At 37.2% G+C, this 18,675-nt stretch overlaps 1 protein-coding gene across 1 annotated transcript in view; it reads right to left on the bottom strand.

Moving 5' to 3' along the window:
* AFG1L (AFG1 like ATPase) overlaps positions 1-18,675 on the bottom strand; it is a 237,281-nt gene that overhangs the window by 41,005 nt on the left and 177,601 nt on the right. The window contains exons 9-10 of the mRNA XM_004372445.2: positions 5,487-5,557; positions 5,130-5,230 (exon numbers count right to left, since the gene is read on the bottom strand). Of these exons, the coding sequence (XP_004372502.1) occupies positions 5,130-5,230; positions 5,487-5,557 (172 nt within the window). The remainder of the gene's footprint in view (positions 1-5,129; positions 5,231-5,486; positions 5,558-18,675) is intronic.

Here is an 18,675-nt window from a genome sequence, read left to right as displayed (position 1 = left end):
AGACTGAGTCCAGTACAGCTGGATGGTGCCTGGCTACCACCACTGACTGCTCTGACCGGGATCACAACAGAGGGTTCTAGACAGAGCTGGAGAAGGATGTAGAACAAAATTCTAACACACACACAAAAAAAGACCAGATTTGCTGGCCTGAAAGAGACTGGAGAAACCCTGAGAGTATGTCCCCTGGACACCCTTTTAGCTCAGTGGTGAAGTCACTGTCAAGGTTCACCGTTCAGCCAGGGAGTGGACAGCCCCATAAAACAAAATGGGACAAATGAGGCACAACAGTCCAGGGACAAGGACTAGAAGGCAGAAGGGGACAGGAAAGCTGGTGATAGGGAACCCAAGGTTGAGTAAGGACTGTGTTGACATGCAGTGGGGTTGTTAACCATTGTCATAGGGCAACGTGTACTGTTTAATGAGAAACTACTTTGTTCTGTAAACCTTCATCTAAAGTGAGAACAGCAGCACAACTGGAAGAACGTAATCGATGTCACTGAATTGTGCATGTAGAAATTTTTGAAATGGTGTATCTTTGGCTATGTATATTTTCACCAAAAAAAAAGGTCGATAAGGGAGAAGGTTGACATGTAGTGGGGCTGTTAACCAATGTCATAAAACAATAGGTGTACTGACTGTTTAATAAGAAACTATTTGTTCTGTAAATCTTCACCTGAAATACAATAAAAATGTTAAAAAAAAAACTAAAAGAAAAAAATGTATTTGTACAGAAATAAAGACTGTATAGGAGATAAAAAAATTTTATCACTGGCAACAAATACTGTCAGCTGTTTTCCTTGAATGCTGGTCTTACTTTGTTCATTTTTTGAGAAAATGCCTGCTAAACATTTTGAGAAAATGTCTGCCAAGTCTGAATAACCATAATCTGGTCACTTGTTCTTTCAAGTTAAAATGGTGCTCCAAGAAAAAGCCGGTTAGTTCAGCTTGCAACTCAAACAACTGCACAAGTGTTTTTCTTCAAGACAACCACTGTATTTTGTATACAGTAAAGCATTTATGTGTACTTTGCATTTCATCACAAAGAATATAAAAGTGTTCTCAAGGGTCAAGAGTTAACAGAATTCACAATTTTTACTGCTTCATCAAGGACATTCTTAAGTGGAAATGATTTTTTTTTAAATGTTTATTGTTAGTGTGTGGCAGTGAAGAAAAAATACATTTGGTGCCACTACCTTGATTCGTGCCAAGACACCAGCAGTTTTACCCACCATTGCTTTTGTACCACTACTTCAAAACTCACTAAAATTATTGGTTACAAGGGTGGGAGGTAGAGGGACAGGGGGAGTTTTTGCTTAGGGTGCAATGAATATAGTTAATGACGGTGGAATAATTTGGAAAGTACAGTGAGAACAGTTGCACAACTTGAAGAATGTAATCAATGTCACTGAATTATACATGTAGAAATGGTTGAATTGTTGTATGTTTTATTGTGTATATTTTCACCACAATTTTTTTAAAAGGGGAAAAAAATATGTAACTCACCACAGTGAAGAAGGCAAATAATGTTCTAATAGTATTATAGAGAGTTTTGACTTTAAGGACACCTGAAAGAGTCTCAGAGACCCCTAGAGGTCTACAAACCATTCTTTGAGAACCACTGATTGACGTAACCATATTTCTTACTTCTCTACTACCCTCCGACTGAGCCAGGTAACTGTGCCAAAGTAAAGAAAGGAAAAATGAAAGCTCATGTCAAAGCCACAGAGATGAGTCTGCTTCATTTTCCTTTACCACAGCTCTGATATGGAGAGAACGGCAGAGAGCACCAGCCACCCAGACTTGCTCTCCTTTACCCTCCCCACAGTTCTCTTTGACAGTGCTTCCCAGCCTTTTTTCCCATCATGGCAGGGAGACATAATGACAATATTTTTAATAAATGGTAAAGGAATGAGACTGCCTAAGGCTTGAGGTCCCCAGCCTGAAAATGCAGGCCCTATACAACTTTCAGGAGGACAGAGGGGTCTGTATCAGCATCCATTCCCAGTGTGTGTGCCAAAGCATACAAACTGGGCAGTTCTGTCCTAAGTTTCTCAGCACAGAGTGGGGCTCTCAGGACTGGAGGGTGTCTGTTCCCCAGCCAGCCTCATGCTCCGTAAAAGCTCAAAAAAAACCAAGCCAAACCCATTGCTGTCAAGCTGATTCCAACTCATAGTGACCCTACAGGACAGCATAGAACTGCCCCACAGGGTTTCTAAGGAGTGGCTGGTGGATTTATACCGCTGACCTTTTGGTTAGCAGCCGAATGGTTACACACCGGCGCCACTCATATGTGGGAACTCACGAAGTATCTGATTGTACTTCATAGTCAATAGAGTTTTATTAATGATTTGAAAAAGAAGTTGTTCAGGACATTTTCAGACATAGTGTACTGGTTAAGAGTGCAGAATGTGACTCCCAGACTACCCAGGAGTTCATGTCCTGGCTCTGCCACTAGCTGTGTGACTTAGGGAAAGTAACAAAAATCTCTGTGCCTCAATTTTCCCAATTACAAAATAGGGATAATAATACTGCCTACCAATTATAAGTATTAAATGAGTTAATACATATAAAGTGCTTAAATGATGCCAGATACATGGTAATGTTAGCTATTATTATTACATATGTGCTATAGGGTCTCCTAATTGCGCTGCTTCTCTGAGCACGACGGTGTTAAATTATAGATTTGTAATAAACACAGTCCTGGCTAGATGTTAAACTGCAGGATTCCTGATCTGAGGAAGTGTGCTGGGAGCGGGGGGGTGGGGGGTGGGGAGGGACTGAGAGGATGTTTGCAAAGAGGGGAATGTCCCAAAATTTTTTTAGTTTTCCTTCAGCATACATCAATGGCTTCCAAGCAAAACCTCTGTTACCTTACTAGAACACTGACAGATTTCTGTCTGACGTATTTATAAACTTATTTTTTTCTTAGAAGTCACCACGGCTCCAAAATAACAGCCATAGACTCTCAACTCATCCACTCCTTGCCGAAGGTGCTCCCTGGTGGTACCAGGACGGTGGTTGGGTGAGTTTCAGGCTTCAAGAGCCTCCCAGAATACCAGGACAGGCAATCCACAGCCGGGACTGTCCCAATCACACTGTGGACCTTTACCTTTATTTTTCTTTACTGAACAATTTTTGGCAACTATTTAGCCTTGCTTGTAAGAGCATTATAACTAATTAAGAGTTTTAGACTATATCTGAAGCTGAATGATTTCAAGGGTCCTCTTCATGTAAGTATTCAAGATCCGAGTTGCTACAGTTTTATAACGTTGCAAAGAAAAGCAAAATCATCGTAATAAGATGAACTGACCATTTAAAAATCTAGTCTTTCCTCAGACGTCCCTTACAGCTAACCCCACCCGTCATAAAAATGTCCTTTGTCAGTCATTTAGCAGTTGTTTGATGTCGTAAGCATTCCACAATTAGAACACAGATAAAAGGTAAATCCATACACTGACAAATGAAGATCTGGCCAACTTGAAGAAGAAAAAGTAAACAAGGATAATGACACTACAAGAATTCAAGAAGAAAATAATTTAAATATTAATGAAACAAGAGAGGAATTTGGAAAAACTGATGAATTCCTTAAATATCTTTATAAAAATTTTCAGTGTGACTGAACAACCATACAATGAAGTCAAGGATGCCATATTTTATTATCCTACAATTTTGTCAAGCAAGTTATACCAAAAAACAGTTAATTTGTTCAATGTTTATTCTAAGAGTTCGGTTCATAGTTGTTTCTATAATCTGTATTTCTGTCAAACAAGATAAAAATCATTTATTTTTATAAATGTTATTTTAATTTTCAACCTTCTTCCCTACCACTCCCATATTACAAATATTTTGGTTGCTAATAAGTGGCCTTTTCCCAGTACTAAGTTTCCTCAAATAATGAGCATATATAAAATATAGATAAATACTCAGAATCTGCTCCAAGAGAAAATCTTTTCCTAACCATCTTCGGATTCAACAGGCCTATCCTTTCTCCCCACCCCCACCCCAGTTCCCTTCTGTGGAGGGGCAGAGGCATCATCTTTTGGATACACGAGAGTTTTCTCAAGCTTATTTCTCTGACAAAGTGATTGCAAACAGCTGAATAGAAAGCCTTAATAAAACTTCTCTGGAGTTACTAGGTTATTAGTGTGTTAATGCAATTGAGGCAGTAGAAGTATAACAGGCCCATCACTCATAATGACTTTGACTGAGAATGGCCTTATTATCCTGTCAGAGGATCCTAAAGATAGATACTTTATTGGTTATGAAGCGCTTAGTTTCTGTAATAACAAATGTAGATTAAACTTAAAACTCTTGCTTAAAACTTGTAAATTTGCACTGGCTAGAAGTAATGAAATCACTAGCTTTTAAGAAAAGGACTTAAAAATAACTGTCAGGTATAAAGACTTTCTCTTCCCCCTTACTGAAAACAATTCTTCTTTAGTTACCTAAAAGTTAAGATAAATTAGAGACCAGCTGGAATGATAATTTATACATGTAAATCAAGGAACTATGCTTAAAGTTGTGTCTTTTACAAGACAGAATTCATATCTACAAAAAATCTGCAATCAAGGTCTTTTTCACTTATATAAATGTGGATGCATATACATTTTTTTCTCTACTGGATATATTATTTATTATATAATATAGATATCACAGTTAAATGAAATTCACTTTCTTTGACCCTGGTTCCAACAGGTCAGATATTGTGACAATAACAAATAGGCAGTGAAAGTGAGGACCAGAAACTCTTTATGTTATACTTCCTTGGATCATGGTAGCATTACTTCATCTTCCTTTTCCCATATAATAAGCTCATCTCAAATCTTTTTTAAAAAATCCTGTATATTTGACTTCCACAAAATATCCCTAAAACTGATTTTATTTATGCTTCCAGCAACAGTTCACAGTTCTCTATTTCTAATTTTGCTTTAGGGCCCCCTCCATGCAAATTTTGTGCCCATATCTATAAAAAGCAAGAGGCATTAACAGATGAGTATTTCCCTTAATGAGACTTTTAAATCAGTTCTGACTCTGTGGATAGTATTTTAAAATCTGAAGCAGGCAGAGAGGAGAAGGTAGTATTTTAACATGTGAAAGGCCAACGAGACTGGACGTGCCTAGATACTTACTCTCTCACACAGCTCTTCAAATGTGCAGTCGGCAACGGTTCCACAGGCTTTATTCAGCCGCAGCTCTCTGCCTTGCACTTTTAGAATCCTTGGTCTAGTTACTATGGGAACATGAACAAAGACTCAATCTTGTCTGGATAATTACTATAAAATTCATCTCTTACAGATAGGAAATGCATAGCTTGATGAATAATAGCACATGATTCAACACATAAATTAGACAAAATGCTGATACAATGACTGCCACTTGAGTGTGGCATCAACCCATATACAGCAATGGAACTTATTAATTGGTCAGTGGAGATTGGGCATTGTGTTCTAAATGTATTCTCTTTCAAGAGAAATTAACTTACGTACAATCATTTTGTTTCTGAGCCAGCTCATCAAACAACTTATCCATGACAGCCTCCACATCAGCTTCACTTGTGCTACAGTGAAAAGAATAATAGAATATGAAATTAATAACACTTGAAGCCAACATCAAACAGCTGCCTGAGCCTGCTTAGCTTTTTGCCCATAAAAAAAAAGAGAACAGGATGTTATGCTCTAAATACAAACATTAGATTTAGAATACACTTAAAAGCAGAGAATATTAACTCTCAGGTAGATGATTCTGCCTTATTTGCATACACTGAAAGACTTCTGTGCTTCTAGCTGTTTCCAGTAATGAGACGATACGGGCAGAGTAAATCCATTAATACTATGTGTACACAATGAAAAGAAAGGCTTCTGGCTCTCTCTTGCATGCAAAACAAGAGCAAATAGACAAGGCAGTCAAGCATCCAGCAAAGTATCCTTTGAAATCTCTACTGAGAGGGTACATGTGAAATTAAATACTGAAGCTGCTTTAAAAAAAAAAATCAAGTCAAGTCACTGACTGGGAGGATCAAACATCCAGAATTAAATTACAAGCTTCGAAATACCAACTTGATCTGCACATCAATAACTTTATCAGACTTCTAGTATAAAGACAACTATAGACCACACAGTTTCTCTCAAAAGTGTCCTTGTTGGAGATTCAAGAAAACTCTCTTTTTCTATAGCCATTATGAAGTTAGTCTCATTACAGAATCCTTTGTATTCTAATTAGAAATCACCATATGGTTTAGGGAACCCACATACATAAATGTGATGATGCTGTGGCCTTTTTTCCCCTCACTTTTTTTTAAAAGAGGGGGTTGATAAATTAACACAGTCAATAAAGTAAAATAACTGGCAGAAGAAATAAATGCTGTTAAATAAGAAATTTCATGTGAAAATGTAAGTTTACTTTAACTCTACATCCAAACTTACGCAGGATGACCTGCCAATATGCTTAATTTTGACACGCAAATCATTATTGTCTAGGTGTGGAAGCAATTAAACTAAATTCTGGACATCCATCTTAATAAACCCTTATTGAAAATTAACATGGCAGATTATTTTTTCTTTAGATCAATCTTAAACTAAACCAAAATTAATTTCTCCCTTGAGATAATTATCAGGTGGCAGACATTTAACACACAAGCACCTAATTCTTCAAATGTTCTGGAACAAATGCCTTTAAAATGCAACAAAACCCATAGTCATTATGAAGGGATTGGAATTCTTATATTCCAAGTCCACACTACACCTCAAAGGATCTTAAAAACATCATTTGCAGTGTAACTTTACACGGGAAATGCTATTTGACTTACATAAAACCTTGTAAGATACTTGAATTAAGAGCAGTATCAAAATAATGATACAGAAAAAATGATTAAGACATAAGTGATTAAAACAAAAGACCCCTTACCAAAAAAAAAATTTTTTTTAAAGGTATAAAGAATATAAAGAAGTCACAGAGTCAGTGTAAATATCAATGACCATGCCAAGCCCATGTATGTTTAGATGGCTTTACCAACATCATTCTTGAGAATTCATTTGGAAACGTCCCCACCATGCAGTGGCAATTACACAAGCAAAACCATAGAAGAAGTGAGCTGCTTTTTAAGGGATATAGAAAGGAGAGGGCAAGGCCAGACACCAGGATGTCCGCTGGCTTTTGAAAGCCGACCTTTCCTCAGGATCAGCATGTTACCCAATACCAAGGAAGATCTGAATTCTGAAACATAATCAACACAGAAGACAATTTCCAGAAGCATATTTGGTGAATACACAACTGATTACAAACTTCCTCCATGGTGATTTCATTTTTTTTTAATTGTACCTTGATGAAGGTTTACAGAACAAACTGCTTCTCATTAAACAGTACACATATTGTTTATGACATTGGTTGATAACCCCACAATATGTGAACACTCTCCCTTCTTGGCCTTAGGTTCCCTATTGGCAGCTGTCCTGTCCCCTTCTGCCTTCTAATCCTTGCCCCTGGGCTGGTGTGCCCCTTTAGTCTTGTTTTGTTTTATGGAACTGTCTGATCGTTGGCTAAAGGATGAACCTCAACAGTGACTTCATTACTGAGCTAAAAGGGTGTCCAGGGGCCATACTCTTGGGGTTTCTCCAGTCTCTGTTGGATCAGTAAGTCTGGTCTTTTTTTGTGAATTAGAATGTTGTTCTACATTCTTCTCCAGCTCTGTCCAGGACCCTCTATTGTGATCCCTGTCAGAGCAATCAGTGGTGGTAGCCAGGCACCATCTAGTTGTACTGGACTCAGTGTGGTGGAGGCTGTGATAGTTGTGGTCCATTAGTCCTTTGGACTAATCTTATCCTTGTATCTTGTTTTCTTCATTCTCCCTTATTCCTGCAGAGGTGAGACAAGTAGAGTATCTTAGATGGCCACTCACAGGCTTTTAAGACCCCAGACACTACTCATCAAAGTAGAATGTAGAACATTTTCTTTATAAACTGTGTTATGCCAATTGAGCTAGATGTTCCCTGAGACCATGGTCCCCAAGGCCCTCAGCCCGGTAATTCAGTCCCTTGGGGAATTTGGATGTGTCTATGGAGCTTCCACGACCTTGTCTTGTACAAGTTGTGCTGGCTTCCCCAGTATTATGTACTGCCTTGCCCTTCACCAAAATTACTACTTGTCTATTGTCTATTTAGTGTTTTTCCATCCCCATCCCCTCCTCCCTCGTAACCATCAAAGATTGTTTCTTTTTGTATGTAAACCTTTTCATGAGTTTTTATAGTAGTGGTCTCATGCTATATTTGTCCTTTTGTGATTGACTTATTTCACTCAGCATAATGCCCTCCAGATTCACCCATGTTGTAAGATGCTTCACAGATTCATCGTTGTTCTTTATCATTGCTTAGTACTCCATTGTGTGTATGTACAATAGTTTGTTTATCCATTCATCTGTTGATAGGCATCTAGGTTGTTTCCATCTTTTTGCTATTGTGAACAATGCTGCAATGAACATGGTGTGCATATGTCTATTCATGTGATGACTCTTATTTCTCTAGGATATATTCCTAGGAGTGGGATTGCTGGATCATATGGTATTTTTATTTCTAGCTTTCTAAGGAAGCGCCATATCATTTTCCAAAATGGGTGCACCATTTTGCATTCCCACCAGCAGTGGATAAGAGTTCCAATCTCCCCATAGCCTCTCCAACACTTGTTATTCTCTGTTTTTTTTTTTTTTGATTTGTGCCAGTAATGTCAGGGTAAGATGGTATCTCACTGTGGTTTTGATTTGCGTTTCTCTAATTGCTAGTGATCCCGAGCATTTCCGCATATGTCTGTTAGCCACTTGAATGTCTTCTTTGGTGAAGTATCTGTTCATTTCTTTTGCTCATTTTTTAATTGGATTATTTCTCCTTTTGTTGTAGAGGTGTTGGATTTTCCTGTAGATTTTAGAGATTAGATCTTTGTTGGATTTGTCATAGCCAAAATTTTTTTCCCAGTCTGTAGATTCTCTTTTTACTCTTTTGGTGAAGTCTTTTGATGAGTGTAAGTGTTCAATTTTTAGAAGATCCCAGTTATTTAGTTTATCTTCAGGAGTTTGTGTCTTACTAGTTATGGTTTGTATCCTGTTAATGCCATGTATTAGGGCCTCTAGTGTTGATCCTATTTTTTCTTCTATGATCTTTACAGTTTTTGGTTTTATATTTAGGTCTTTGATTCATTTTGAATTCTTTTTGTGTATAGTGTGAAGTATGGGTCCTGTTACATTTTTCTGCAGATGGATATCCAATTTTGCCAGCACCATTTGTTAAAAAGACTGTCTTTTCCCCATTTGATGGACTTTGGGCCCTTGTTGAAGATCAGGTGACTGTAGATGGATGGATTTACATCTGGGTTTTCAATTCTGTTCCATTGGTCAATGTATCTGTCATTGTATCTACCAGGCTGTTTTGACTACCGTAGCTGCATAGTAGGTTCTGAGGTCAGGTAGTGCGAGTCCTCCTACTTTATTTTTCTTCTTTAGTAGTGCTTTACTTATATGGGGCCTCTTCCCTTTCCATATGAAGTTAATGATTAGTTTTTTCATCTCTTTAAAGAATGTTGTTGGTATTTGGATCGGTATTGCATTGTATTTGTAGATTGCTTTGGGTAGAATTGTCATTTTCAAAATGTTGAGTCTACCTATCCATGAGCATGGTATGTTTTTCCATTTATGTAGATCTCTTTTGGTTTCTTGAAGTAGTGTTTTGGAGTTATCTTTGTACAGGTCTTTTACATCCCTAGTTAGATTTATTCGTAAGTATTTTATTTTTTTAGGGGCTATTATAAATAGTCAATGGTGATTTCTTTTATACGGTATACTCTGGTATACTATATTAGAAAAATGTGGTCTGACTAAAGCTTAGTCAGGCCACATCTTCCTGTGAAATTATTATATGTGATTTCACATGTAGTGAAATCATATGCAAAATTACAAAATTATTTTTATTATAATAGTATCTTATAAGAATTCTATTATATGACCATAAAAGTTCACTTGGAAGACAAAATGCAAAATAAAAATTTTATTGGTGTTAAGTGACCTAATAATAAATACTCATAAAAGCAGTTTTATGTAACTTACAAGTGAACAGACTCTACCCATCTTTAAACCAACTTGCAACTGACCTCAGGAAGTAAGTTCTACTGATCTCCTAGGGGACAGGAACCTCATCTTCATATTCTATCTTAAAAGCATGACAGGGTATTGTATGCTTTGCTTTTTTGGGTTTTTTTTTAGGTGTATCTATATTGATATAAAATAAATCAGGATGCCAAGAAAGAAATCCTTACCAGAAATGAATATATTCATAAGACTTTAACAAATAACTTGTAAGAAAACATTAGCCTTACTGAACTGATAGAGACTGGAGGAACACCCGACACTGTCACCATAAGCTATCCTTTGAACTTGGAACTGAAGTCACTCCCGATGGTTACCTTTCATCCAAATAATAGATTGGATTATAAATTAAACAATATCACCCGTGAATATAGTGCTCCCTTAAATAATCGATTATATGAGGCCAAACGGTCAACATTTACCTTAAAACACAGATGAGAAGCTAAGGAGTGGCAGGGAAGCTAGATTAATGGAGACAGAACAAAAAGAATGGAAATGAGAATGTTGACACATTCTGAAAAATGTAACCAATGTCATGAAACAAGTTGTATAAAAATCGTTAAATGGGAACCTAATTTGCTATGTAAACTCACCTAAAATACAATAAAATATTTTTTAAAAATTAGTATTCTTACACTCCATTCAGATTTCATATTTCCCTACTTAAGAGGATGCATCAATTAGAATTCATTAATTTCTTTTTAAGGATGAGAATTAGAAAAGTAAGATGAGAAATTAAAACTTGTCTGTCTATACTGGCCTAAAAGATTCAGAGTTTTGTTTCTTAGCCAGATTCATATCCAGTTTAAACATCTTTGAGTATGTCTTTTAATTCTAGTGAAAAGTTTAGATGATTCTAAACTATTTCAATGTGTCACACTGGGAATAGCAAAAACAATCATTTGTTGAACAACTATGATGTAGCATGTAATTTACGTACATCACACCCACCTGACTATGTTGTATGTGTTATTATCCCATTTTTACAAAGAGAAAACAGAGACTCAGAGAGTTAAGTCACTTATCTAAAAGCTGAATACATAAAAATTAAAATTTTCTATATAATAGAAAGTATCGTAAATAGGCCACATCAAACTGAGAAACATAGTGGCACTATTTATGGCTATGATTAAGATCCTCAATGTATAATACCGTAAATACCTACAAATAAAAAAGCTGAACACTCCAATTTAAAAAAAAAAACAAAAACAGCAAAATATCTGAACAGGGAAATTGCATAAAAAGAGCTCAGTGGACAAGAAGCATATGTAAAATCATTCATTCTCACTAGTAATAACAAATGCAAAGTAAAATCAGGATATGCCATTCTTCTATCCAAACCAGCAGAGATAAGGAAAAAAATAAAATATCCCAATCATGCCCAAGTACAGAGAACAAGGACACTCCTTCATGTACTGTTGGGAGGAGTATAAACTGGCATAAGACTTCAGGGCAATCAGATAACATAGATAAAAGCCTTGAAAACATGCACATCATATCATCCAGCTATTCCACTCATTGGAATTTTGCATATGAAAATAATAATGGTTAACTACTACAGAGATGTTCATTGTGACTCTACTTTTAACATAAAAAAAATTGAAAAAGAATCTAAATGTCCAATGATGGAGAAATTGGTTAAGTATACTTGGATACATCCATACAATGGAACATTATGCAGTTTTTTAGTGTAACTTTTCCCTCTTGTCCTGGAATTGCAGGTAAGACCCAAAGTTGATGGCTAGATGTGCTAAGTACTTCCAGCTTTCTAAAGAGAACCCCCAATAAGCCACCAATAACTGGATCCAGACTCTTGTTCCCATAGTTAAATAAGCAGGAGAACCAGCCCTAATTTAATCACCACCCCTCCTCCAACATTCCCTACTCTTCCCCCCCAACCCACAGTATCTTTATAAGGAGGGCACTGATGAGAGGAAAGAGGAATAGGAGTCATTGTACTTTAAGTCCAGTATTTGTTGCAAGAGTCTTTTCCCTCTCTTCCCCCTCGGAAAGAAGAGGATGATTTACCCTTCTTAAAGACAAGTGGCAAGTAAAACTTTGCTGGAGATAATTTAGAAAGATGTTTACCTGTGTTTTATTGACTATGCAAAGGCATTTGACTGTGTAGATCATAACAAATTATGGATAACACTGAGAAGAATGGGAATTCCAGAATACTTGGTGGTGCTCATGAGGAACCTGTACATAGACCAAGAGGCAGTCGTTCAAACAGAACAAGGGGATACTGCTTGATTTAAAATCAGGAAAGGTGTGCATCAGGGTTGTACCCTTTCACCATACTTGTTCAATCTGTATGCTGAGCAAATAATTCCAGAAGCTGGACTATACGAAGAAGAATACAGCATCAGGATTGGAAGAAGACTCATTAACAACCTGCAATATGCAGGTGACACAACCTTACTTGGTGAAAGACGAGGACTTGAAGCACTTACTGATGAAGATCAAAGACTACAGCCTTCAGTGTGGATTACACCTCAACATGAAGAAAACAAAAATCCTCATGACTGGACCAATAAGCAACATCACGATAAGTGGAGAAAATACTGAAGTGGTCAAGGGTGTCACGTTACTTGGATCCACAATCAACGCCCATGGAAGCAGCAGTCAGGAAATCAAACAACCTTTTGCTTTGGGCAAATCTGTTGTTAAAATGTTAAAGACTTGTTTAAAATGTTAACAAGCAAAGATGTCACTTTGAGGACTAAGGTACGCCTGACCCAAACCATGGTATTTTCAATCACCTCATACACATGTGAAACCTGGACAATGAATAAGGAAGACTGAAGAAGAACTGATGCATTTGAATTATGGTGCTGGCAAAGAATATTGAATAAACCATGGACTGCCAGAAAAACAAACAAATCTGTCTTGGACGAAGTACAGCTCATTAGAAGCAAGGATGGCGAGACCTCGTCTCACTTACTTTGGACATGTTATCAGGAGGGACCAGTCCCTGGAGAAGGACATCGTGCGTGGTAAAGTAGAGGGTCAGCAAAAAAGAGAAAGACCCTCAGTGAGACAGACTGACACAGTGGCTGCAACAATTGGCTCAAAGATAGTAACTATTGTAAGGATGGTGCCAGACCAGGCAATGTTTCGTTCTGTTGTACATAGGGTCGCTAAGACTTGGAAACTACTCGAGAGCACCTAACAACAACAACAAAGACAAGTGACTAGGAAGAAGGATTCTCTAAAAGAATTACTTGGAAAGATTAGGGGATCCTGGAAGAAAGAGAGACTGGAATTGCTTTCCTTAGTTGGATGAGCAGGACCTTAGTAGATTAGAGTGGGAAAGCAGGAAGTTGGGAGATGTGATACTGAGCCAAGATGAAGCAAGCCAGTTTTCACCAGAAAACCCTCAAAGGTTTGGCACTACCTACCAGATATGGAAGATACAGTTGAGGGTTTGAGTTGGAAACAGGGGTATTTGTCTATTCTAGAAATTTAATATAAGTGGAATCATGTAACATTTGTCCTTTTATGAGAGATTTATGTCACTCAGCATAATGTTTTCAAGGTTCATCCATGTTGGAGCATGTATCAAGACTTCATTTCTCTTTGCGGCAGAGTAATATTCCATTGTATGTATGTATCATATTTTGCTTATCAATTCATCTGTTGATGGATATTTAGGTTGTTTTCATCTTTTGACTATTGTGAATAATGATGCAATGAACATTGGTGTACATGTATCTGTGTTCCTCCTTTCAATTCTTTGGGGTAAATACCTAGAAGTGGAATTGCTGGATCACATGGTAATTCTATGTTTAACTTTTTGAGAAACCTCCAAACTGTTTTCCACAGAAGCTATACCATTTTACAGTCCCACCAGGAATGGATGAGAGTTTCAATTTCTCCATATCCTTGCCAACACATTTTGTTTTCCGTTTTTGTTTTTATCATAGTCATCTTAGTAGGAGAGAAGTGGTATCTCACGGTGGTTTTGACTTGCATTTGACATTCAGCATTTTTTCATGTGCTTATTGGCCATTTGTATTTCTTCCTTGGTGAATATTTATTCAAGTCCTTTGCCCATTTTTTAATTGGGTTGTCTTTTTGGTCTTACATTGTAAAAATTCTTTATATTCTCTGAATATTAAACCCTTATCAAATATATAGTCCCCTCTCCCAATTTTTTCCAATTTATATGCTATCTAGTCATTTTGATGGTGAAGTTCTTTGACAAACAAAAGTTTTTAATTTTTATGAAGTCCCATTTATCTACCTTGTCACTTGTTGCTCATGCTTTTGGTGTAATATCTAAGAATCTATTGTTAAATATTACATCCCAAAGTATTAGCCCCATGTTTTCTTCTAAGGGTTTTATGCTTTTAGTTCTTACATTTAGGTCTTTGATCCATTTTGAGTTGATTTTTGCATATGTGTGAAGTACGGGTCTAGCTTTATTCTTTTGCATGTGGAAATTCAGTTGTCCCAGCACTATTTATTAAAGAGTCTATTTTTTTCCTCAGTGAAAACACTTAGCACCCTCGTCAAAAACCAAGTGACCATGTATGTGCAGGTTTATTTCTGGACTCTCAATTCAATTCCATTGGTCAATATATCTATCATTACTCATCTGAGGTAGTTACAACAATGAAGGGGAGAGAACTATCCTGAAATCCTACATATTAAACAGTGAGACTGACAGCCTCTACTTCTTCAGCATCCAGAACCCTACTAGACAAGCTTCTGTCTTGGGAAGTAGACTGAAAGAGTTATCTCTGAGCGAAACTGAACAGTCAAAAGAAATACTTACAGATACTGAGTTTGGGGACTCTCCAAAGAAAAACCTTAACACCCCCACTGGAGCTCACTGATCAACAAAACCCTATCTATGCACACAGAAACTCTAATCAGCTTTTTAATGACTGATTCTTAAATGTGAATGGACAACTAAGTATCTCCTGACATTTCAAGAAAGCCTCTAAATAAAAGGCAAAGATCAAAATAAAGCTATATTTATATATATACATATGAGAGACCTTCAAGGAACAAAGGAAAAAATACAGAGAGAAGAAGGGGAAAAACACTCTCTAATATTCCTAGAGAAAAAAGAAGATATTGCATCCATAAAACAAAAAAAGAATGCTGTGAACCAAAAGAACAACTAGAGCATAAGAAAGAATTTTAAATATGACTGCCAAATAAAAAATCCAGGTTAAGAATTAGAAGGTAAAGTTGAGGTAATCTTTCTGAAGATAGAGCAAAAAGATGGAAAATAGATGAAAAGGAAAATAAAATTAGAAGATCAATCCAGGAGATTCAATATTGAATCAGGAGATGTTCCAAAGAATATGAGAAAAAAAAGATTCCACATGTCGCCATTTCCTGCTCTTACTTTTGACTTGATGTCATAGTTTTCTTTGAATCAATCTGTTATGTTGGCTATTAAACTTAACTCTATCCCCAATTTCTTGACTGATTTAGTAAAACATATGAAATTCCCATTTCAAGAAAGAATAATGCATGGAAATGCAGGAGAGAGCTGGGTGGGGAAACCCCAAAATTCTGTGTATAAACTGTGCCCAAATCTCTGTTTGATCCCTAATTCATGCATATGCAAGGTAGACTCCAAGCAACAGATGTAAGGAACCTGAACCAAGATTAATGTTTACTTCAAAAGACAAAGTCTGTAGTTTGAGGCCAATCAAGTTAATTGTTAATAAAAACAAAAATATGAGTATTTTCTAGATGAATATACTAGAATCCAGCATCTCCAGGACAAAAAATTCACAGTGTCCAGGATACAATCCAAAATTACTCAACATATGAAGAAACAAGAAAAATGTGAGCTAGTATCAAGAGAAAACATAATCAACGAGACTGACCTTGAGATGACCTACATATTAGAGTTAACAGACAAGAATTTTAGAGAAGTTTTTATAATTATGCTCAATGATGTAAAGAAAAATATTTTGTAATAAAGGATAAGAAATCTAAGAAAAAAAGGAACTATAAAATAGAACAAAGTTTCTAGAACAGAAAAAACATAAGAGCAGAAATCTAAAATTCACCAGATATGCTTAACAGCTGAATGGAGATAATAAAGTAAAAAGTCAGTGAACCTGAAGACAGACCCATAGAAACCCAACCTGAAGAACAGAAAGAAAAAAAACTGAAAAACATGAACAAAGCCTTAGGGGCCAGTAAGACCAAAAGTCCAACCTATGTGTATGAAGGAAAGAAGAGAGATCATGTGGCAGATAAAAAAATATTTAAAGAAATGGCCAAAATTTTCCCAAATTTGATGAAAGACTCCAAGCAGGATACATATAAATAAAGCCAGGTCTAGGTTCTTTATGAGGAGCCCTGGTGGTGCAATACTTAAAGTGCTTGGCTGCTAACCAAAAAGTTGGCAGTTTGAACCCACCCAGTGGCTTCATGGGAGAAAGACCAGCTAATCTGCTTCCATAAAGATTACAGCCTAGAAAACCCTGTGAGGAAGTTCTACTCTGTCACATGAGGTCACTATGAATTCAAAACTGACTTGACAGCACCCAACAACAAAAACAGCAGGCTCTTTATAGTTGAACTGCTGAAAAACAAAAAATAAAGAGAAAATCTTAAAAGCAGCCAGAGAAAAGGACACATTACATACAGGGGAACAGCAATACATTTAACAGTTACTTCTCATCAAAAACAACAGAGACCAAAACAAACAAAAAACAATGAAACAACATCTTTAAAGTCCTAAAACAAAAAAGAGAAAACAGAAATTCAAACCCAGAAGGGAGAAAAAAAAACTATCAGATGGGATGGTAGAAAGAAGTGCCAAGAACACGGTTATCTAGCAGACCTAGAGAGCAATCAGTCCAGGCTTAAAAAGGAAATGGGAGGTCTCCAGGAACATTGCCTCTGGGAGTAAAAATGGAGCTCACATGTTTCCTGATGTGTCAGACCATAATGAAAGGGTACGTATAGCCCTGAGAGGAAAATTTTGGAAATTAATTAGTGATAGATCAGAACATGGAAAACCTAGTGATTTTTTTATGGTAATAATTTTTAATTCCACATAAAACAAAAAATTGTACAATAAATCAAATGTAACCACAATAAACCACGTATGCAACTCTGAAAAATATTTATATACTCATAATAATGTAAACACTTAATATGAATTTAAACCAAAATTATGAAGTAATTATATTGGGAGGGTCAGGGGAGAAAAAACTGTTTATGTAGAGTAAACCCATTCCTGTTGAGTTGATTCCGACTCATAGCAATCCTATAGGACAGAGTAGAACTGCCCCACAGAGTTTCCAAGGAGTGCCTGGTGGATTTGAACGGCTGACCTTTTGGTTAGCAGCCACAGCTAGATTTAGAAGGTCATCTACTATAGGGGAAAGTCAACACATAATATCTAACACATAATATCTAACATTGAAAGTAACTTTGCAGGTTACTCAGAAATGGCTAAAGGAATTAAAAGTAGTTTTCTCTGGGGAATGGGACTCAGGGGTGGAAAAGAGTAGGGCAGGAGATTGCTCTTTTATCGTTGCCTTATAGCACTATTTGATTTTTTGAAGATGTAAAGTTAAATAAATTATTTTGCTAAAAAGGTATATTAAAAAATAAAATGAGACTTCCGGCAAAATGGCACTCTAGGCAGCAGCACCACGCTGTCCCTTCACAGCAAACATCCGAAAAACTAAGCCGAACAGAGAATACAACAATCCTGAAACCCTAAAACATCAAATGAAGAGATAACTCAGCCAAGCACCAAATGGAGTGAGAAAACTGACAGAGAACAGAGAGCGAGGAGAGATTCATGCAGAGGTCCCCTATCAGCTAACGCAGCACGGATCCGCCATCTTCGACTCCTATCGGAGACCAGCAAACAGGGGGTACGAGAAAGCAGCTTCACAGAGCTTCCAGCGGGAGGCAAAACAACCGGTAATTTGTGATATACGCTTTCCAACCCCCCAACCTTCTTCACCCCCACTCGGCCTCCTATGCTTCCCGTGGCCACAATCTCTTGTCCAGGAAGCACCGGCTGCTTGGATTCCACCCACCCGAATGGGCAGGCTCTCTGAGTGCCATTTGTTGGCTGCTGGTGTTGCTTTTTTCTGATTCTTTTGATTTATATCTTACCTCTCACCACCATCCCTGCTTTCGCTCAAATACCAGACTCCATGCGCCATCTTGGCTTCTTCCTGAGGGGCTGCAGAGCTCCATTCGACTGTGGAGCTGCTTCCCGGTCTGGGCAGCCACGCTGGTGGGATCCCGGGGCTTTTGTTCGTTTGTTTGTTTTGAATTGTTTGTTTGTTTTCTTTTCCTTTTCTTGAGTTGGGAGCCCGTTCTGGCTAGGCGGTGCTGCGTGGCCTGGAACCTACCCCCTGGCTTGCACAGACATGCAGAGGGATCCCTGAGGACATTTCTTTTCTCGTTGGTTTTTTTTTTTTTTCTGTTGTTTTGGGGCCTTTTCTTGTTCTTTTTCTTTTTTTTAAATTGGTTTTGTTTTCTTTTCCCTCTTTTTCCCTTTTTGTCTTTTTTCATTGCTCAGTTTCTCGTCTCTCTATATCTTCCTT

The sequence above is a fragment of the Trichechus manatus genome, unplaced genomic scaffold (genome assembly GCF_000243295.1).
Source record: "Trichechus manatus latirostris isolate Lorelei unplaced genomic scaffold, TriManLat1.0 scaffold00017, whole genome shotgun sequence".
In the NCBI taxonomy this organism is placed as follows: Eukaryota; Metazoa; Chordata; class Mammalia; order Sirenia; family Trichechidae; genus Trichechus; species Trichechus manatus.
This window is presented reverse-complemented; position numbering and strand designations above follow the sequence as displayed.